Source organism: Plectropomus leopardus, chromosome 16 (assembly GCF_008729295.1).
Source record: "Plectropomus leopardus isolate mb chromosome 16, YSFRI_Pleo_2.0, whole genome shotgun sequence".
NCBI classification, from domain to species: Eukaryota; Metazoa; Chordata; class Actinopteri; order Perciformes; family Serranidae; genus Plectropomus; species Plectropomus leopardus.
The window spans coordinates 12,091,698-12,115,194 of record NC_056478.1 but is presented as its reverse complement, the minus strand read 5'-3'; the positions used below and the strand labels follow the sequence as shown (position 1 = coordinate 12,115,194).

The following is a 23,497-nucleotide window of genomic DNA, read 5'->3' as shown; positions in this document are numbered from 1 at the left end:
TTACAAGTTAGCAAAAAAAGAGGAAAAAAACAAAGGAGGAAATTATTTGGAAAACATGCTAAAAATTCAAATGTAATTAACTTTAAATATGTAATTATAACTTGTTAGTTCCCTGGACTTTTTGCTCATTTTTTCAATTTTTTAAATAAAAGTTTTAGTTTTATTCCACACATTGTTATTAATTTCTCTCTTGATTCTCAATTCATTTTCTTGTTTTCTTGCAGTTTGCGGGACATTGCTTGCCAAGATGTGTGTAACATTTTAGTGATGTTTACATGCCTGGGAAAAGCATCTGGATGTAGCACAAGAAAAGTGATGTCAGTGCAGGTTTCAGAGGGTTAAAGGTTCAGTAGTTAACTTATAAAAATAACTTTTGTCATATTTGCTGAAGTAGTCATTATATCCTGACAGTAGTGCATGAGACAACATATTTAAAAAAAAAATCCCTGCGGAAAAAACGTTTAATCAATTGTCTGTTTTTGCATAATTTTTTTGCATAATTTTTGATGGTTTAGCTGGTCATACCAACTTATGATGGCCACTCTGGTTGGTTTATCCATTAAAGTTCCTCTAAAATTGAAACCAAATCAATGTCTTTGAGTGTGGAGAAATAACACTATCATGAGGGAAAATCAGAGGCCATAAATTAGTTAAGTCTCCTGTCATGGGATATGCATAAAGATAAATGTGTGCAGCTTGACAGGCTTGTCACATCAGCATGTCCAGCGGGTAGCCCACCAAGCTAAACCATCAAAGACCAGCAGGAACTGGGTCAGGACCATCTAAGACCATCTTCGACCGGCTAAAGCCAGCTACCAGCATAGGCTGTTTTTAGCTGGATTTTTCAGCGGGGATATGCCTCTGGCCCCTCATAGTGCTTCTCAAGGCATTTGCAAGAATCCACAGAGCGCCTCAGGGACAACGTTCTCTGTAGACCAACCTGGAAGCTGACATCGCCCTGGTGACCTTGGTTCCCTCATCAAAAAGCCTTTGGGATTTTTCCATTGGATTTTGGATCATTGCAGAAAATAAGCTCTGTAGTGAACAAAAGTTTACGATACTTACACGTTTTGTTCATCAAGGTAATCTTCACAAAAAACACCACATTCAGTACTTTTGAAGCCTAACTGTAATCACCGGTAAAGAGCTCGTGTGGCTATAATGAACTATACTACGGTTGCGCAAGTACCGCTACGAGGCTGTCTGCACAGTTCAGAGTGAAGACGTTTCGTTCTCTCATTTAGTCACTTGTTCGCAACTCTTGTTCTTAAAGTTCATGGTATTTACTGATGTATTTTATATAATAGAACAACATTTTAAAGTCTCTTAAGCTTGTGTTAACCACAGACCTTACTTCAGGCATCTTGGCATCCGTGCAATTTCTGTGTATGTTAGGAGGACTATTAATTATTGAATGTCCAACAAATTCCTCCAGGCTACCATCCTGTTGAAGGAGTCCCTCTCCAGTGTCTGACACTGACCTGTGACCTGCCTATGGGGTTGACAGGAGAGAAGGAAAAGGCCTTATGTAAATAAATCTCTTTACCTGAAAAAGTTGACATGCAAATTTATATTTATTTTCCATCCTAAATCCCAAATTGAAAATGCAGAACAAGAAAACAACTATAAGAAGACATAAGCATTAAAATTTTGATAACTTTTTATTGCATTTGAGGTAAGCGAGAAAAACACTAAGAAAAAGTGTACCACACAACATGGCGGGCTTTCTTTTACAGAATACTTTGCGTTAACACTAACCACATTTTTTTTTTTTTTTTTTTAATTTTCATCAAGGAAGACGTCTTGAGAGACAAACAACAGAACAAATATATACATGTCAAACCTTGTACAGTATTTGGGAACCCGACAGTCTAGAGAATGTTCCTCTTAGTGGCTACTGGTTTGTGTATGTCTGCAGACTGGTTGCTCACAACTCGAAAACCTTCTAAACTTGCAGTGCTAGGCCTCATTAACGACAGGTTCATTAAAGAATGAAGAAATAGATCTGTCTCAAATCCAAGATAACCACATGAGAAAGAAATCTATGAATACTTTTTGATATTCATTTCTAAACCAAAATCTTTCTATGGAGAATGAACCGTGTGTCAATCACTTATTTTGAGCTGTGATTTCTGTCTGTCTCTACTCTGAAGCATTTATGTACTTAGGAATGAGTTACTAAGGAAGGCTGTCAGTTAGTAAACCTGATGAAAAAGCAATAAAGTGACTAGAGATTTCCAAGTCCACTGTCAAGCGTGGTGCAGCATCACTCCTCTGCCAAACATCTTCTGTTGCTGAGATTGAAGCCGAGGCCTTTGGAGGCAACAGTGGTCTTTGTTTTGACTGAAAAGGATTCGAACACGAACCGTCTCACCACAGGGACGTCTGGTAGTTAAACTTGGTCTTCAGGAGGTACTTCAGGTTAACCTGCGCCACATCATACACAATGTACCTGGGGGGGGCAGCAGTTAAGGAAAAGAGACTAAACAGATAATATGACAGACACATGAAAATTAAAGAGGAAAGTCACACATAAAAGACATTACGAAGTGAATAAAAAAATAGATGATCCAAGTAAGAGATAATGAATTGACTGTAGTGTAAATCTTACATCAAACAGAAAGGTTTTTACACCTGTTTTTATTTTTGTCCTGTCTTTAAGTCAGCACTCAGCCAGTAAATGGTTTATGTGTTTAATTTAGACTACTAAAGGTAATCTCTGTTTGAAAGTCTACTGAGCGGTCAGAAGGTTAGAAATTAAAGATAAGCTACGCTAACAGAGCTTACCACACTGTATGTAAACAGCCATCCAAGATCAATCTAATCTTAAAATTAAAGCGGCAATGTTGGTGTAAATTCAGGCTTGACAACATCTCAGCCTTTATAAATTCTACCCCTTTTTGTCTAAAATTAGCATGTGCACGTTTTGTTTTTTTTTTTAAACAAAAGACCACCCGCTAAAAATAGTCAGTCTTTGTCAGTAGACCAGAACTGTGTACACAGCTTTGCAGCAGACAAGTATGCCTTTCTGTGTGTGTGTGTGTGTGTGTGTGTGTGTGTGTGTGTGATTTGTATTTCTGGTGTGTCATGTTCACGTCACGACCAGGCGCCCTCATGACTGTACCATAGTAAGTTCACTGACTGTGCATGCTTTAATTTTTTGTTCCCACCTCCAGCCCAGCAGCAGTGGCAAGATGTTAAGCTCATCTCCAAGTCCTACTGTTTTCAACTGGGGGCTTTCACAGACCCTTAATTGTACTGTAGATAGAAGTGAGTACATGTCCACGGGGTGATCACTGCGGAAAGTATTATCCGAGCCGTAATTCTTTGACTGCACTTTTCTACGAACTATCAAATAACTAATTATATGGCAAAACACGGAACATGTGGGATCATTTAGGGGCAAAATTCTGAAATTCATAAAGCAGGTGGTCAGTGTTGAAGGATACTCGTTGTACAGGAGACTTGTGTCATCAATGTTAGTGTGGACTCCTTTTCCCAGAGGCACTTGCACTCCGTCTAAGGTGACAGATGCACCTGGATCGGGAGCAGTTCTACCCAAACCTACAAGAAAAGAAAAAGTTTATGTTAAAGATAAAGACTCTACCCTCAGTATTTTCAAATTTTCCTCTTATTTTGCCGTTTTTGGGAAACTCCTGGGCACAGCATGCAGGTGACTGGGACATTATAAAAACGTACCACGTGCCAGACTGTAGGCAGCATGTTTCCGAGAGGAAGCTACAAAATAGAGGTTTTCACAGGTCCTAAATGATGGACCCAAACCCTAATGGACTCTCGACCTGACCTGTCAGACTGACCTGTCAGAGAGGAGCCTAGGAGATCTCAGATCCAAGTAGACCCATGCAAACCTCTACTACAAAAATCATGGACATGTGCCAAAAAAACACAAATATTGAGAGCTGAATTGCCAAGTTGACAAATCTGAGTTTGGGTTTCACTCTCTTGATATTGTTAACAAAGGGTAGCCAACAATTCCTACATTCCTATACCTTTAGGTGAACAATGTGCATCTTTCCCAGAACTTTTTTCAAACAGAACATAGACAATCAAGATAAAATTTGCCCAATTTTTTGACCAATAAAGTTTTCTCACCTTTAACACTGTGCTTGCCCTTGGGTAATTTTGTAATGTGAGATGCCTTCTTCAACTCATGCCTGCATTTAAAAAAAAAGACATTAATTTACATCACATATTTTTAAAACACTACAAAAAGGTTGTTTTTTTATAGGAACTCTGACTGTCACTTACATGTTGCCGAGGGCAACTTCAGCCAGCAGCAGGAGGCCGACGGGGTCTGACTGGGAGGTGTGACAGTAGTTTGCACTCTTGGACACCATGTCAGCAAAGTACACACCTTTGCCGAACATGTAACCAGTCTGGGGAAAATTAAGTAAAGCAGCAATGTGACACAGGACTGAACAGGAGAAAAATCTACTTAAAACATGACAGAATGCAGGTATTTATGGGAGTGAAGGTTTTAAACTGATGAATAACAACAAATGAAGAGTTTGGTTTCCCACAAACTTGAATTCAAACAAGGAATTACCACTGGGGCCTCTGGAGGCGCAATGCGAAGACCCTGAGACATGATACCAGCGTAGTTGGTGGTGCGAGAACCGTGCCACAGTAGCTGGCGATTGTGCAGCTCCTCGAAGGGACGGTACCGTTGGCGCTCTCCCTCTCGAACAATTTTGAAGATCTAGAAAATGGAAAAAAGTCAGGGGACACAGTGACATGGTAATTCATGCTGAACAAGGAGAGCAAAGTTTGTGATATAATCAATAATTAAAGAAACATTTATAAATGCTAACTATTGTAACATAATATTCAAATGAAGCTTATGTTTTAACGGTTTCTCCCAAAAATGACTCACCTCTTGCACTTCCAGAGTGTAAGTATTGTGTGTAGCAGCGTGTGTGTTCTTAACATATTGCATAATAATATTAGCCTCATCTGTCGTCTTGTCAACAACCTGTGAAAGAGCAAAGATATAACATACTGTAATCTTTCCAAACAATCTCCACATACTCACTGAATATTGTTCTGAGGGTAAAATACAGAAAAATACATAATCTTGAGTTATACATCAATCAAGAGTTATACATGGAGTTACACGCCTCACCTCAATCTTGGTTTTGAGTTTCTCATAGTTGATGTCGATGGGATCGCTCTCATTGTCCTGGGCTCCTCCTCTCAGCAGGCTGTACGCCACCTCAATATCCAACAGGTTGTCCAACATCTGAACTTTAGCCTAAAAAATGATGTAGATGTTGTGAGATCCAAAAATAATCCTTTCATTTATGTAGCAAGAGAGAATTGTACATTAGGATACAGTGACTATATTTAAATGCACAAAACATTCTGGTTTTTTTGCTGTTATTCCAAAAAGACAATATTTCTAATCAGCTATTTACATGGCTAATGAAAATCAATATTCCACTACAGACTACCAGGTTTGGGCTTAAACTCACGTGACTCATGCTACATTCATAAAAAGGCTTAATTCAGAATATCCAAACGGATTATGCTGTTGATATGACCCCTGTCAAATAAGGAATATTGACATATGCAGAGTAAAAGTGGTATAGGTATGTGATTATGTCCTTACTTGAATGTAGTCCAGGTTGTTGAGCAGCGGGGGTTTTTTCATACCAAAGTCATGTGGTATCAACGTGTAGAAACGATTGGAGAGATCCAGGATGTGGGCCTCAGACAGAGAATCTGACACAGCCTGTGATACACAAAAAAATGACCAATATAATCAGAATTGTTCACCAGATTGCAAGGTAAGAGAAGAACGCGCACTGCAGATATCGAACAGTGAAGCACTGTTTTTTGCATTTTTAAAAATTCATCACAAGAGTCTAACTGACTTAGGTGGAGGCAAGAAAAGGAACCAAATGTGTTAAAGTGGATTGCAATGCACCACAGAGTCCTAGGAAGACGAATCTCAATAAAAAGCTGAACTCCGAGATATCTCTCCAGCAGAGGTTGCTGGTTACAGACCTGCTGTACTTCAGTGAGGAGAGCGTAGGCACTCTGGATCTGCCTCTTACTCAGCTTTCCGAGGGGCATCTTCTGGAGGTCAATCTGAAGAAAGAAGAGGAAGTATAAGCAATATGCACTGTGTGTGGGACACATAAATGAATAATGCACGCACTGGGGTCCACTGAAACTATAAAGGTGAACGTACAATGCATTTTCTTTACACAAGATTGAAACATTGAGTTTATGTTACGTTTATTCATTGAAGCAGCTATTTTTTGTTTGTCTATGAGTAAAACTGCTACTAAAAAACAAACTTTGTCTGATGTGGTTTTTCTCTCACATGTACACAGCCACAAATAACCATATATATATATTTTTACCTCAAACTCCACCATGGCCTTCTTCATGCTCTCTACATCAAAGATCATCTTGATCAGCTCCTGGACGGGTTTGGCCAGCTTGGACTTGGTCCCTGCGGTGGCTGTCAGCCTCTTCACTGCTTCCTCATCCTGTCAAAACACAAGACAGAAAAGCAAAACTCGGTCAGCTGCAGAGTAAAACACACCGTCGGACGTCTCCTTTGTAGTTCTGTGTATGTTAATGTGTGTACCTGTCCATAGTCGATCTCCAGGGGGTAGAACTTATTGGGATATTTGGTGAAGTTGGAGGAGCCCCAGTCGTTGCCCGTCTTCTCTTTGTAGACTCCCAGAAAGTTGTCCATGGCTGAATTTTTATCATGAAACTTGTCCAGCTTGTTGCCTCCGATGGTGGTTCCCACTCTGCCCCATGACCTGAACACCCAGTATCTGCACAGACCCAACAGAGAGAGTCCGGCTAGAATGACTTTTCTGACAATATTATTATTATTTCTCCTGTTACGGCAACTACAATGGAGAATAAAGTAAACGAACAATGACGCTAGCAAGCTAAGATACCACATAAAGTGAAATTTATGGGTTGTCTAGTGTAATATTTAACTTTTAATAAAAGCACAACAAAAAAGGAAGTGACGATGTCATGATTTTCTGCAGCAACACTGACCGTTTCTGTACATCATCCTCCAGTAGCTGCAGTTTATAGTAGGAGTTTGTTCCTCTGACAATGTCCACAAGACCCAGCGTAGCGCTGTACATCTTCCCGCTCTGCTCCAGGACATGAGCGCTGTTCTCCAGACCTGAGAAAAATCAAAATCATCAATCAAAGCCAGAAAACAAAAATATAAGGGAAAGTGAGACAATGTTTTTAATGCAGGGCGCTCACCTGAATCTGGATCCACCGCAGCTCCTCCTTTGACTGTGAGCTTCATTTTCTTGGATTTGCTTCCACCTGTGATGTGTACAAAAGAGTCCAATGCTATAACACAAATCTAAATACATCACCCCTCTAAAACAAGGCCTACTGTTTAGATAAACATTTATAAGCACATGCATTAATAACAGCAACACATGCATTCTTTACCTTCCTCCTCCTTCACCCTGCCTGTGCTCTTGGTAGCCAGCGCTCCAGACTTGGAGGCCACAGACGGAGCCTGCGCCTCCACTTTGACCTCTGCACCCCAGGGTGAGAGGGCGTGCAGGGAGACCAGTTCCTGGAGGGCTTTACCCGACGACTTGATGTCTGTGAGAAAGTCCTCAGAGACCACGCGCACCCCGGCGTCCCTCGCTTCCTCCATTTTCTTACTCATCTTCTCCACCTCCTCTGCGAAAACATTGAGGACGAAGGTGTGATGAAGACCGCAAGTCAGAAAAGATGGAAATGTTACATTGAGGGCGCTCACTGGCCAAAATTTAGGCGATATAGCATCTCTGAACTGGTTACTCACTCTTGGTGCTGAGGCAGAGATTTGCCTTGCTTGCTGTGCCGGTGATCTTTCCACCGAGCTCCTCCACAGCGGCCTTTAGATCATCCTTGTTCTTCGTCAGCTTGCCCACAGCCAAAAGTTTCATACCAGTAAGAGGTTTGTCTGTGGGTCAGAAACACAGATATCACAAAATTCTCACATTAAAACAAGTATTTTAATAATTTGGTGGTCAAATTCTACCGGTCAGGGCGGTCTTGCTTTGTTTTTTTTGCTTAATAAAATAAGATCGTAGTTCATGTTGAACTGATCCGTTGAATCACAAGCTAAGCGTACAGAGAGGATACAATATCCAAATAAATTATTTCAATACATGCAGAATTTTGATGTTTCAGGTGTGTTCACTAACCTGCAGGTGCTCCCTCTGGCAGTCTCTCAGTCGGGGCACGGGACGCACTCGCCAAGGGCTCTGCTTTGGCTGTGGTGACAATTTTGGTGGGAGCCTCCTTTGGGTAAACCCTGTCCTGTCGCTTGAACTTGAATTTTTTCAGGAAGGGAACTTCATGGAATTCCTAAAATGATCGAGCCACAACATCAGTAAAATATAATAACAATGTGACACTTTCTTCATCTTTGTACGACTATTAAGAGGAAACCTCCAGGGCTGAAAAATGAAGCCAATGATGACAAGTATATGGCGGGTGAATTTTTATATAACTCACACGTTTAAATGTTATTAAGGCTTAAAGTAACGCATAATTAAGTCCAGGACCACTTGCCGTGCCGTTCGTTTACAAATCGCTACGAAAATGACAATGTTGGTTAGGTAACATAACCATATGTGGGGTTATGCTATATAACCATAGTGTAACTGCAGATTAAGGGTACTGGTGTAGCTATAGCTATTTCAGTGTATTTTCCTTTTGTAACTGTTGAATATACATCTTGTTTGGCTAAAAAAAAGTCTTGGTCAGCACTTGTTGAACTAAAAGACCCTCTAAGGAGTCAGATGCTCAGTCTAGCTTGTTAAGTACATTTTGTTTTAGCGGTTTTAAAATGAAGCATTATCACAGTTAGCCATAGACTGTACATGTTTTGTGCTAACCGAGCTAGCAGCTGGTGTTAGGGTTATCTCCATCCTCTTGTCCAAGTGCGTCACTTCTGGCTTCAAAAATCCATGGTGCTTCAAAATGGAAGTCCACTAATCAATAGGCGTTGTCACAGTGGGGAAGTCTGTTATTTTTATACAATCTATGATAAATATTCTATTTTTATTTCAGTCTGTCCACAGGGAGATCAAAGTTCAGTGTAATCAGTAAGACTTATTAATCCATGTAATTGTTTTAACCATAGCTCAGCTACTATATGCCACCATTGCTTTCATTACAAAGACATTAACGGGGCTTTAGCATGGGGATTGCTATCCTATAAAAAAACCAAAGGAGCCCTGAAATGAGGTAACCTACTTTGGGGATGATCCAGTCTTTGCGGATGGGTGTTGCGGTTTTAAACACACACTTCGTCCAGGCTGAGATGTCCCCTGTGCAGTAATAAGCGTCGCCCTTGAACACCAGCTGGCCCTTGCACTCCTTGCAGGCCTCGAGAGCACCAAACGCCATGCCGTCCGCCAGGCAGTCCACAACCTGACAATATATCAAAACATAAATGCTGGTCGTAGGAGGGAAACTTTTAACAGCTTTAGGTTTTGAGGAAGCTACAGGTAGTTGTTGTTTATATGTTATACATACAGTAAAAGACCAAAGATTGAGCAAAGTCTTCACAACTGACATAACCGTCTGGACTCTTATCAATGCTATTTATCTTTGAATACAATGGAAGTTAAATAAGGCGACGCTCTCTTACATTGGACTCTCCAGAGGGAACCTCCTGGCTATTTGCAATCAGCAGCTCCTTCATATCATTGGTTGAACAAAACTTCTTCAGCTTGTCCTTGATTCCCCAAATCAGCTGGCTTTGGTTCTGCAAATGCACACACAGCAACAGAGCAGCATATGGTCACCAACCATATTGTGATGTTTACTCCAAAATATGAAATACTGTGGAGAAAAAACCTACCTTTAACTGCTCCTCCAGCTTCTTCTTTTCATCCTCTTCCTCCTTCTTCTGTTTCTTTGACGCTCCATCCACCTCATCGGCTTTGCGCTTCCTGTAAAAGGAAACACGAATTCAAAATAGTTTTCTGTCAAACTTTTCTTCTAAACTTTTGCTTTTTTGTGTTCTTAATAAGTTAGCATGGACAAAACAAACATACATATGAACTTCCTAAATGAGGCCAAAAGGGATTCTGGAACAAAACCAAGATTTGGAGCAAACAGGTCTGAGTCCGACACCTTTATTCATTGCGCGAATTCATTAGGGCCCCATTAGTTAATGGACAAACACACACACAAGCAGGTACATGTCTCCAAGATCCCAGGTGTCAATGCTGATATCATCCACCATGCCCTGACAAAAAATATTAATTAAACCCCCCCCCCCCACCCCCCCGTGGCAATCAGTCACTGTCTGATCCTTTGGCGAAACCAACACAAACATCCCTCATCACACGTTCACTGACATCAGGAGGGAAGAAGGGAATTCTATAAAGTAGCATCTTCCAGATTTGTTCAAACAGAAATGTTCATGTGAGGACAGATGTTCAGTGTCAATATGGCTGCTGTGAGAATAACGACGATGGAGTCTTTAGTTTCTGAAGTAATTTGAAAGAACTACACTGCTGTAGATGGGTAAGTAGTTTTACTGCTTTCTCGTACGTTACAGGGTTCCCACATATTATTCATTTCGAATTTTTACACTTTTCCACACTCAAATTTCCTTTCCTTCTCGGCTGAATTTTCAGACGACATTTGACATCTGAGTATTAATAGCTGATGTTTGTACATTGTATCACCACAAATCACAATTTTCATTTTTTTAAATAAATGATTTTTCATCGGTCCCCCTCTATGTCTGTCAGTGAGTTTTACCATTTCTCAACTGATAAAATGTATTTTAAAAAAGCTTGAGACTAAACCTCCTATCTCCATTGGATCCTTTTACAAAGACGTTTTTTCTAATTCCTGAAAAATAACAGTTTTGGAGATAGAAGGTTTGCACCCGACAGCAGCGTTATGTAAATTAATTGTTTTAAAATCCAACTGTTAACATAATTGTTACATTCTGACTATAAAAGCTGTTATGCTGCCAACTGTAGCTTATACAACCCATTCAACACCAAATCCACACAAGTCCATCTTTGGACGATACTTGTATTATTTTTTCCCTTAACATGTGGAATAAATAATTGTGTATTACTGTTCTGCAACTTGCTTTAGCCTCTTAGCTTTCTTTCTTTTAATTATTTATAGTTCTTTTCTAGAAGGCTAATTCAATTTTCACCACATCGGTGCAGCCTTGTATATCCATGGTGTTTGTAGAAACAATAATAAACACAGCCATAAACGTAGAAAAGACTGGTTCAAATTTCTGATAACTACATCACTGTATAAATCATTAACTAATGTTTGGTTATTTTTGATGTTTTTTGTTTGGTTCAGATATTAACATGGTTCCTTTAGTTTAAGGAAAACTTAAGACTTTTGAAAACCTTTTTTATGCCACTCAGAATTAAATTTAAGACAAATTTCGGAATTTTGGAACTGAAACCAAGGACTTAAGTTTTTTCTAAACTTTTATTTTACATTAAAGACCACTTTTTTTGGTCCTGTCAATAAGAAGGGCATTTAGCAATCTACGTATATATTCCTGATTTCTCTGGCTTGACTCTCACATGTTAAATGTACTGACAGCGCCAAACACCGTGAAAAACATTCTGCATGTATGATCAATTGAATTTTTAATGCCTGAATTTTATATTTTTAAAAACACAATGGCAGCAATAGTCGGAAAATTAATATATATTTAACCATACGCTCTTTTCTTTTCCTCCATAATTATCCAGAGCTGGAAATTACTGCAATAAAAATTCCATACTTTTCCATACGGAGCAGGAACTCTGATTTCGTCGCTCCACTGAGCAGTTAAGACTTCTAATTTAATCTCTTTCTTCAGGGACAAACATGGAGAACACGACTGCCCTGCTGAACCGCTACACTTTCCACCAAACGAGGAACTATTCACATCCGTCTGCTCCTTTGCTGCAGCCTTTTCAGAACTCCTCCCTCCCTTCACCCCCGCCCGCTGACCTCGTGATCTCCCCAAATGTGGCATACATGGCGGCCGAGCTGGTCATTGCCTTTTTCTCCACAGTCGGCAATTTGCTGGTCTGCGTTGCCGTGGGCCTCAACCGCAAGTTGCGCACTGTCACCAACTACTTCCTGGTCTCGCTCGCAGTTGCTGACATCTGCGTGGGCACGATCGCCATTCCCTGTGCCATCCTGACTGACGCTGGTTTACCGCGTCACAACCTCTACCTGTGTCTGCTCATGCTGAGTGTTTTAATAATGTTCACGCAGAGCTCCATCTTCAGCCTGCTGGCGGTGGCTGTGGAGCGCTACGTGGCCATCTTCATGCCATTCCGCTACCGGGTCCTGATGACGCCACGAAACGCCGTGTTAGTGATCCTGACCATGTGGCTGCTGGCCTTTCTCATCGGGCTCGTGCCTCTGATGGGCTGGCACAAGATGCCGCCTGATTCAGGCTACTGTTTTTTTGTTTTTGTTGTAGACATGACCTACATGGTCTATTTTAACTTCTTCGCCTGCGTGCTGGCACCCTTAGTGATCATGTTTCTCATCTATGCCCAAATTTTTGTCACAGTCAAGCGGCAGGTGAGGCGCATCGCATGTGAGCAAAGTGGCAGAGGGGAGGGACAGATGAGGGCGGCAGCCAGCATGCGCAAAGAAATGAAGACCGCCACTTCGCTTTTTCTTGTCCTCTTCCTCTTCACTATCTGCTGGATCCCGCTTCACATCATTAACTGCTTCCTGCTGCTCTGCCCCCGCTGCCCCGTGCCGCTGGAGCTGCTGCTCGCCGCCATCATCCTGTCACATGCCAACTCTGCTGTCAACCCCTTCCTGTATGCATACACAATGACGGCTTTCAGGGACACCTTTAAGGCAATTTTCCTGTGCTGCAGGATGGTGAGGGACAGGGAGGCTTCAAATGCAGCCAGTGTTGACGATAGAGACGCGGCGGCAGTCCAAAACGTGTACCAGAGCTAAGATATCCCGACCAGCACCAAAGAATATTATCCCTTTTCCCTCTTTAGCCCTTTTAACACTGCCTGTTCATGTGTGCATGAATCTCACGCCGTTATTACACCTCGCCATTCTACGGTATGTAAAGAGAAGAAATGCAGAATTGGGGGAAAAGAGTTGTCTCACCTGAAGCCAGTAGCAAAGGTATCAACAGCGCAAAATTGACATACGTGAAAAAGGGACAGCCGGCAGGACAGGACCATGGACAGGGTGGGTGTGACGTTTTGATGACTTGTTATGTGTTCGAGGGAGATTTTAAAAGCAGCTGGACGCAGTTAGCAGCTCTGGATTAAATGTGGCATTTCTGGCTTGTTTTCTGGACAGTTTTGTGTTTCTCACTCTGCATGTGAGATTCCACTGTTTGGGTTTACATCGAAAACAAGTTTAAGAAAAGGAATTTATTAAAATTACTTCACAAAAAAAATAGATGTTACCAATTATTTTTGAAATTTCACCATGCAAGGTCAGAAAAAAAAAGATTCATAAAGTCAAACCTGCCATGTCTGAGCATCTGAGCAAGATTTTTTTAATTTATTGCCTTTTAAGACTTTTTAAGGATCTGCAGGAACCCTGCATGCTATCTAAAATCACATACTGGAGCGGCATGATGCCACCGTGGTTTGGTTTTGTGTAAAAAAAGCAAAGGCGGCTTAAATAGGGGACTTTGTAGCGGCCTATACTGCAGACTGTGTAAAACTTTTGTCTCACCCTTCATTTTTGACAGTAGGGAGCCTCTTCTTCAGCTCCTCCTTGTCTTCTGCCCGTAGTGCGTTGAAGCCCTTCAGCTGGGCAGCGCTGTATTCAGGCCTGAAGACCAGCTCCTCCCGACGGCTCACGAAGCACGCAGTGTGGTACCAGCGGTCGATCAGACCCAGCTGGGGCTTCTCTGCATCCACGGTTTTTTTGGAAACACGGATCTGATCCTGCAGAAGAAGATCACAGACTCAGAGACCCACAAACACAAACTTACACGATAGCTATATGTGTATATGTCACATTGAAATAACTGATAACAAACTTGACAGTTCTCCTGTGTGCAAATAAAAGTGGCGGCTGACCTTTTCTATTTTCTGATCACAGCCTTTGCATGTGCTGCGGTTCGATTTGGCGTATTCAACCGCAAAGTCATTCAGTGTCTTCTCTCCTTTAGCTCCACTCTTCTGGTCTCCTTTTCCTGCAAGAAGGAAGTCATCCAATTTTCATTTTCAAGCAAACAAAGAGAAATCAAGTCATAAAAAACCAATATATCTATATATATGCAAGATTTATGAGGATAAATTATATTTGCTGGAACAAATACTACAACCGAATATCCATCCATCCATCCATCCAAAAAAAAAATAACTGCTGATAACTGATATTACAGTAGAGGAGAATTTAGTCTGTGTTTGCTGTGAGTTGCTGCTACACTGTAATGATCTATAAACCTGTTGGACAGAACAATGTTTACCTGGCTAATGAATAAAAGCAGATAGTCCCTCATGAATAAATATGAAAATGTTATAAACTACATTTGCCAATCAGGCTGCATATAAAATAGAAAGTCAGCAGCCTAACTGAGGAGCCAGAGGCTGGACATGACATTTAATTATTGGCTCTATCATGTCACTGAAGCTTCAGAGGGACTGAACTCCACATGTTGTGTGTGGCAATATGACATTTTAACAATCTTTTAAAGAAGTGCCGAAAGTTAAATGCCAAAAGTCAAGTACTGACCTCCTGTTGCTCCTCCACTTTCAATGGCCTTTTTGACCTTCTCCTGGTCCTCCCAGCGGAGGTCAGAATACCCGGCGATGTCAGCCGTGGACTGAGCTGCTGCTCGCTGCCAGAAGCAAGAGAAGTGGTGCCAGTGGGGGACCTTCCCGTCAAACATGGGCGACTGTCGGACAAATAAAAAAAAAAAAAAAAACACAGGGAAGATTAAATGTAAGTAGTATATTTACAGTCATAGTCATAGGCGTAGATTTCAGGGTGCACGCAAGGGACACGCCCCCTTTAATATTTTAAACAAGCGCACTTGTTCCCCACAAAAAACACATGAAAGTTGCAAAGGGCTTTTATTTTGACAACAGTGAAGTTAGTTTCTCCTGAAAACGATGCAAGAAAGGCACAAATTAGTGCACAAAAAAAGTGAAGGAAATTAAGTGTTTGACGCTCAATATTTCCAGAAGGATCCACCTAAAATCCCCTAAAATGTTATGCCCTCATTTATGGTAAACCAGTGGTAATATGGGATAACAACCTCCAAATGTGAAACATAAATGTGAGATAATTCTGTTGTGGAAACACACCTGAACGAGTTCTGACTGCAGCTCAAAAGAAAGATTAATTTAAAGATTTCATTCATTCATTCCTGGACTTGTGAGATAAAATCTTTTGCAGCGTATTATTTCTAAAGTATCACAAAAAAAATTTACAAACATACTGTCTAACATAAATAACTCTAGTGTAGCATTTTATGTGAGGAAGAATTAACCAAAAGTCAAAGATCGTGTATGCAGACATGCAGTTATACTCTGTCTCACAGTGACTTTGGGTTGGTGAAGAGGTGAGACTAAAGACAAAGTCAATTTTGTGTTATTGCTCATCATTATGCTGACTATACAGTACTGTGCAAAAGTCTTAGGCCACTTTGAACTTTTTTGAAGTTTTTATGACCCTACATATTTATTTCTTAGTAGTCTCTTACTGACTAAAATACAACCAGTATACAGTATTAAATATGCAAATATTTCAGAATAAAACAACCTCATCAGGCTTAAGTTGCAAATATTTACTGTGACCTCTAATTAGCATTTCTTGAACTCTCTTAGGCATTATGAGATTTACAATACTAATTTTTTGGTGTACTTACACCAGGGAGCATTCAAGACATGTCCAAAGCCCAATATTGATCGTTTGAGCTACCTTTTGTTATGGTTGTATGATGCCATGTTTCACACTAAATATTGACTTCAGTCAGAAAAAGCCATTTTATTTAGACTTTTTTGCTGTTCTAAGCAATAAATGTATATATTATGTCCTCAATGTAACTTTTCTAAAACAAAAAATCTATGGTGGCCTAAGATTTTTGCACAGTACTGTATTTCTGATGCACATTTTAGGATAATGTCATATTTACTGACGTCATCTGATTGGATGATTGTAAAAAAAACAAAAAAAACAACTTGTTTTTAATGAAAGGAATTTCTTGTGGTAAAGAGTTTAGGAAAATGTATTTGCATTGTAATGTAATATGCTAGAAGTTATGTCTATTGCTGACAAATGTTTCACCATAGCAAGGCTATTTTTGGCATCTTAGTGGACTGAGCACTTGTAATTGCATGACTCACTAGACCAGTGAAACACATTATTTCACGGACCCCCACTTGATAAGGTATTGCTTCAGGAACGTCCACCTAAAATTCGTTTTTTTTTTTTTTTTTTTTAATATGATTCAGAGACGAATTCTGGTTGTCAGCATCTGCTGAGGAGACATCGGTGGAGGAAATGAAAGTCACTCTTATGACTCTTAAGCTGCATTCACGTGTCCTCAGATGGCCCAACTGGGAAGTGGTTCTTCCAAATTTCCAAATTCTGTTTTTTTATAAGCTTTAATTCGTAATGTGGAAACAACATGAACACTACAAAGATGTGTAATATTGTATTGCTCAGAGCATTTAAACAACACATTGATAACAAAGTATAGCTTTATTCTACAGATTGATTGTGCAACAGCACACCCCCCAAAACTACTAATGCCTGCTTTACCGGACAAGTGCTTATATACAACTTTCCTCACTAATCTAGGTCACTCTACCTGTTCAGCACATGATGGTTACAACCTAATATCACATTACAAATTATATTAGCAACATGATATATGTGAATCAGAAGTGTCGACTCAAAGTCGCATTACTTGGATCTGAGTCTGTCTCAAGTCACAAATTTGATGACTTTAGACTCGACTTGGCAACATCCAAAGATGACTTGCAACTTAACTTAAGTACCAATGACTCGTGACTTCACTTGGACTTGAGGCTTTTGACTTAAAAATACTTGATAGCTTCCTTCAAAGATTAAAAAGTGTGTTATTAAAAGGTTGTGCCATGAATCAACTAATTTTTCTTCATATTCTGAAAAAACTAACATAAACACTATGGATTCACCTAAAATCAACACTTAATTCCACAGATCCACTGCATTTGAACCAAACCGACAGCATTCAATCAAGTTGCAGGGGAGAACCATTAAGAAATAACAATACGTTACTGTGCACTAGTTGGAAAAAAAAATTATACCAAATGTATTTTGTTGGCATACTAAAACTACAAACAACATTATGCAAAAAATGGTTGGAAATTAAAGTATAGGATGCAACAACTTCCAACATGCTTGTTTATAAAAATTAGTTGTGATTTTTGTAATGTTAATATAGTATTATTCTGTTGATAAAATGGCATTTCTTTTATTACAGAGTGCATTTTCACTTGTTTAGGACTCGAAACTCAAAGTTTAAGACTAGTCTTAACTTGGAACATAAGTATAAAGACTTGAGATTTACTAGGTCCCTGAGGTGAATTAATAAAAGGTTTATTACCACAAACTGAACATTTGATTTCATCCATGTTTTGCATATATGAAGTAGGGACGAAAGATTATTGGCATGGCCAAGTATTATGGCTGATATTATCTGAATTGGCAAAATTCATTCATTAAAAGGTGCAAAGAAACTGTCAGCATCGGAGTAACTTTTGCTTTGTAAAACCCCAGGTAACTATTTATATTTATTTCTTTTTTATATAAATTTTCACTGGACTTTATTAAAAAAAAAAAGTTGCTGGGAATTTGCTGTATATGATGTTGAACGTTTCAGTTTTGATTAAACATTTCCTAAAAGCATTAAAGAAAGTTTTGTGTTGGACTTTATTATATTCCAAATTCTAAATTTTGGCAAAAATAAAAACAAAACCTTTTTATTTTAAGTGCATATCGGTTCCAAATATCGGTTATTTGTCTCTTTAACTACTAATAATCGGTATCGGCCCTGACGGACCTTACATGTTAATTTTTACAGGGAGAAACTCATTTTGTGACGATTTCGAAAGAATATTAATGCACGGTAAATTACAATAAAGTGAAAATAAAATATTCCCCATTTTCTAAGGACCCCTGGATGGGAAATACTCCAATAGACAACTACTAGTCTACTACAAGTACTACTACCAGACTATAACTACAGAATCTCTACAATCAAAACGGTTTATTGAAATGTGACTATTTACGCGATGAACCTGTGCTCCTGCTGACTTAGCTTGCCTTTAGAGTGAAAAGTCAAGCAACTGAAAATCTGCTCCAAAGCCATGAATAATGAGGCTCGTTTATCCTCTTAGTTCATTAATTCTCTGCGGAAGCAGACGGACCTCACTTTGAGGTAATGGTGCTGTTGTGATTTTGGCTAGGTGCTCTCTCGGGCATTGCGCAGTTTTATGTTTAAACCTCAAGTTGCATGAAAATACATCAATTAAGCTCATTTTCATGAATAAAAAGATGTGTAAGTCTGAGTCCGACAAGAAAAGCTCAGCGGCTCTTTGTGAGCAAGACTCAATAGACAATGACAGCCATTTAAATGCTAACGAGGGCCTAAACTTAGACAACTGAAACCAAACCATGAACTACAGATTTTCATTCTCCGGTTAGTTTAACGATAGTCACCATAATTGCGGAATAAACCACAATATTTATAAAAGCTAGCACCCTGGAAGTGAGCTAGCTAACAGCTTGGCTTTCTGCAGACGTCGCTGCGTTACCTGCACCATGATGGCCATCCTCAGCGAGTCTTTGGCGATGTTATCTTTGCATTTCTTGCACGATGCGCGGCCGCTTTTAGCATATTCCGCCTTGTACAGCTTGTCCTCATGAGACTCCGCCATACTTCTGGTTCTTATATTACAGATAGATGAAATGAACTGACTGTGAGGCCAACTTTCTCCGGATGACAAGGAGCCACAACAATCAATGCACAGAGAGGGGAAACCCGCGTGCCTGCACGGCACCAGAGAGCGAGCACGCCGAGAAAGAGCTCTCACTCCGTCCCTTTTTCTTGGTACCAACACATCTTTAAATACTCTTTAAATAACAGATTAACAATGCAGCAATTACAACAGCCCCCTCTCATATTCAAATATGCTCAAAATGCAAAACTAGTAAGAGTGTTAAAATGCTATTGATGTTGTGCTGAATTTATTTTATATTTACTTTATAAGATAAGATAAGATAAGATAAGATGAGATAAGATAATCCTTTATTGATCCCCAGAAGGGGAATACAAGTTTTGCAGCAGTGCAGGGTAAAGGGTAAAGGTCAAATAGAATAACATACAATAGATAAGAATAACATATAATAGATAAAGACCAATATACTGCACAAATATAAATATCCTGTACAAATCGAATAAAAGTGCTATGCTCCTTTTTGGCTGTCCTGGCTGAGTATCACCTTTTAGCTATGTTGTAAAATATTTCAGGAGAATGGGGCTGCATGTCTACAAAGTGAAAATGTTGGCCTCAATTGGGCAATAATAATTCAGGGTGCCAAATGTGGATTGATACACTGCACATACCATACAATCTATGGTGCATACTCTCATCCATTGACTACTCAAGCTGTAGACTTGAAATGTGTATTTGTGTCACAAAAATATGGACCCCCCCAACTAGAATTAATATTTCAGACTCCAAATACCTAGTTTTTTTATAACAACAGAGTGAGCCATCGTTCATAATAGACGATCAAGGAGTCAGCAGCAGAATACCCGCGCGAGTTGCAGCCAGAACTGATCGAGTCAAGAGAAATCGTCCAGCAAAAAGAAAGACAGAAGCAGCATGTGCAGAGTCAGACTACGACCACGCTTGTTTTTAAAGAACGGCATGTGTGAGGTTTTCTAACGGGGAGATTAATCAGTTTATAGTCAAATCAAAATAGAACAAACACCCTAATTTTACAATAAAACACATTTTATCGTCCAGTCTCTCTCTCCTAGTATTGACTTTATGGAAGCCAATTTCTGCCAATGTGATTTAAAAATCACAATGTCATCATAATGACAAATTTTCTCAAGAAAATGACTTTGTATATCAAAAGAATAAGAAATTCTCTCAAAATAATTACCTTGCATCTTAAAATAATGAATAAGAATGGCAAAAATAATGAGAATCTTTGTCAGAACAATGACTTTTCTTGAAGTAATGACTTAGCATTGCAAATTAAAGACTAAGTATCTCAAAACAATAGGAAGTTTTTTCAGAATAATACCTATAGGCTGTGGTAAAGGAATAGGTTTGTAACTCAAAATAATGAAATTGTATTCAAAAAATATGAAACTTTGTTAAAGTAATGACCTACTTATCTCAAAATAGTGACTTAGTATCTCAAAATATGAAAATCTCTCAAAATATTGACTTAATCATGCTTAATCTGCTCATCATCACTCACCATGCTCATCATCACTAATCATGACTTAGTATTTAAATACAATGAGAAAGCTACTCAAAATAATGACTTGTCTTGAATTAATAACTCAGTATCACAAAATAAAAAGTGTTAGTATCACAAATGAATGACACACTTTCTCAAAGTTGTATACTTATCTTGAAATACGGACTTAGTATCTCAGAATAATGAGAATCATTATTTTGGGAAAGTTTCTCATTATAATTACTCACATTATCTATTTTGTCACACTGGTGGAAACTGGCTTCCCTACCTTTCCTTTATCACTTTCTGCTTTAAATAACAAGACCCTTTCTTCACATTTTTTTTTAAATTCATGTCCATATTTTTGTGGTAGTGGCTGGATATGTTATGTTGTATGTTTCTAACTTGTCCAAGCTTGGTTGAGTCTTCTCCACACAAGCTTCATCTGACGTAGCTGATTTGCCGACTGGAGTAAAAGGGATCTTTGTAGTTACTTAAATTAACATCATTTAGATTTGTTTGTCATCACTGGTTTTATTCGCAGAAAATGCAATCAATTAAATGTTTTAATAAAAATCATGAAAAAACAAACATAATATACCTTGGAAAAAATAATCTTACAGTGTCACTAACGAATGCCCAACTTTTAAAGATTGATAAAGGACCATTCAGTCCAGCCATGTGTTTCAGAAAATAAATCTGAGGTATAAACATTTCAATCATGGACTAATCAATAATTATTAGTTATACACTTTTAAAAAAATGTACCAACTAACTTGACGAATTCCTCAGGAAAATATTAAGATCAGCTTGTCACCCTTCAGTTAAAATGTAAAAAAACACAAAATAATTTGCAGTAACAGGGTGTTCATATTATGTTCATATGATAGTGACAATGTACATCAGACGTACCATTTAACGCATTATTACATCAACATTACAAAACAAAACAATCTCCTGTGTCCTTTGGTATTAGTATACAAGAGGAGTGACGTGGGAGGTAGTTTTGGCATTAAAGTCAGTTCAACAGATCACCTCTTTGTGGAGAATCACTGCCAAGTTGTAAATGTATTTGTAGTCAAGTAACGGAAGTGAGAGTAAAAGTGTACTGAGGCAAAACAGAATTGGCTACAGAGTGATTCAAATGTTTGACTAAAATATCAGAAATTCAGAGCAACACTCACAGTGGCATAAAAGTATTTACAGTACAATACGAAAGCAAGCACCAATCCATTCATAAATAATGGGACTTATTATGTTGGCCCACGAAACAACAGATATTTTTGAAAATCTTGGATAACAGTAGCTTAGTGAAAGTCAACTCACGATACAATACACAATACAAAATATACTAAAAAATTGTGAGAATTATGCAAGATAACACAGTGCAAAACACTAACCAGCATCGTACAGGCCATTTGAAAGTCTATGAGAGGTTGAGCTGGTTGTTTTGAGGTATTTTGGCTTAAAGTTCTGAGGATAATTCCAGTAAAACCAAAAAAGAGACATGTTGGCATTGGTTTGTTTTGTACAAAATGACTTAAAATGCTTAAAACTGCTTGTAATGTGTAGATATGGCAAAAACTAGAATTACCGCCTTGCGGTTAGATGCCTCCACGAGCCAGTTAAGTTGCACTTACAGTTTACATGCATGTCTTTGAGAATGTGGATGCTTAACACACATCTTCCCCCTGACAGCACAGATGATCTATACAGTTTTCACAGCTACAAGATGGAAACCCAAGATAAGAGTCATCAATTCAGTATCTGACCAAACGTCTCCCTTCTGTTCCTGACATATGACGCTGAGTACTGGCCAGAAAAATATTTTTGCTGAACATTATGATGTAGGCCTAACCGTGAAATTAATCTTTGACCTTTTGAATATAAAACATCATCAATTCATCAATAGACATTTGTGTTAATTTTTGCCGTAATTTGTGTATATATTCTTGAGTTATGACCAAAAACATGTTTTGTAAGGTTCATCCTTGAGTCTAAGTGGACGTTTGTGCCAAATTTGAAGAAATTCCCTCCAGCTGTTCTTAAGATACTGCATTAACAAGAATTGAGATGGACGAGGTCACAGTGACCTTGACCTTTGACCACTGATATCTTTTATATTAATCATTTAATCCAAGTGGACATTTGTGTCAAATTTGAGGAAATTCCCTGAAAGTCTGCTTGAGATATTACTCCCTGAGAATGAAACAGACACAATGTCACATTGACCTCTGTCCACTAAATCCTACACAGTTTACCATTGAGTCCAAGTGGACATTTGTGCCAAATTTGAAGAAATTCGCTCAAGGAATCCTTGAAATATCGCCTAGAGGAGAAGGGGACAGACAAAATGTCACCTTGACCTCTGACCACCAAATTCTAAACAGTTCATCCTTTAGTCCAAGTGGACGTTTGCGCCATATTCAAAGAAATTCCTTTAGGATGTTCTTGAGATATTGAGTTCACAAGAATGAGACAGATGTGGTCATAATAACCTTGACCTTTGACCACCCAAACCTAATCAGCATAAATGAGTCCATGTGGATGTTTACGCCAAATTGGAAGAAATTCGCTCAAGTCGTTCTTGAGATATCGCGTCCAGAATGAGACGGATGGACAGACGTGAATGTACGTACGTGTGTATGTACTGACAACCCAAAAACATAATGCCTCTGGCCATGACTGCTGCCGGCGCAGTGGTATAAAAAAACAGAAAGCAGCACTGCATTCAAAGAGCTTCAGAATTCAATGAATCTGTCCATACGCGAGTTCCTTATAATCTATATAAATAAAAAAGCGCAATACAAAACCATTGATATATTTTAGCTGAGAGCAAGCTGAGGAGGACACAATCATGGGGGCAACAGGACAAAAAAAAAGCTCTGACAGCTACACCATCTTTTCTATTCATGCAGCTAATTCAGTTATGGCAAAATATAACTGTAAACCAGGAGGAACAATATGGCTGCGCTGTGCCCTCCTCCACCTGCTGACCCTGTAAGTCCCCTTAGCA

General features: G+C 39.1%; 1 protein-coding gene across 1 annotated transcript; it reads right to left on the bottom strand.

Moving 5' to 3' along the window:
* Positions 1 to 1,642: 1,642 nt before the first annotated feature.
* On the bottom strand, positions 1,643 to 19,053 carry parp1 (poly (ADP-ribose) polymerase 1). The gene is made up of 23 exons (XM_042503850.1): positions 18,816 to 19,053; positions 14,743 to 14,905; positions 14,085 to 14,200; positions 13,735 to 13,949; positions 9,884 to 9,974; positions 9,671 to 9,787; positions 9,274 to 9,450; positions 8,217 to 8,379; positions 7,832 to 7,972; positions 7,468 to 7,707; positions 7,270 to 7,335; positions 7,051 to 7,183; positions 6,620 to 6,815; positions 6,390 to 6,518; positions 6,028 to 6,111; positions 5,630 to 5,752; positions 5,144 to 5,272; positions 4,895 to 4,993; positions 4,568 to 4,720; positions 4,270 to 4,397; positions 4,114 to 4,175; positions 3,450 to 3,564; positions 1,643 to 2,452 (listed from the first exon to the last, which is right to left on the bottom strand). The coding sequence occupies exons 1-23, from the start codon at positions 18,936 to 18,938 to the stop codon at positions 2,371 to 2,373; spliced, it is 3,045 nt and encodes a 1,014-aa protein (XP_042359784.1). The 5' UTR covers positions 18,939 to 19,053; the 3' UTR covers positions 1,643 to 2,370.
* Positions 19,054 to 23,497: the final 4,444 nt, after the last annotated feature.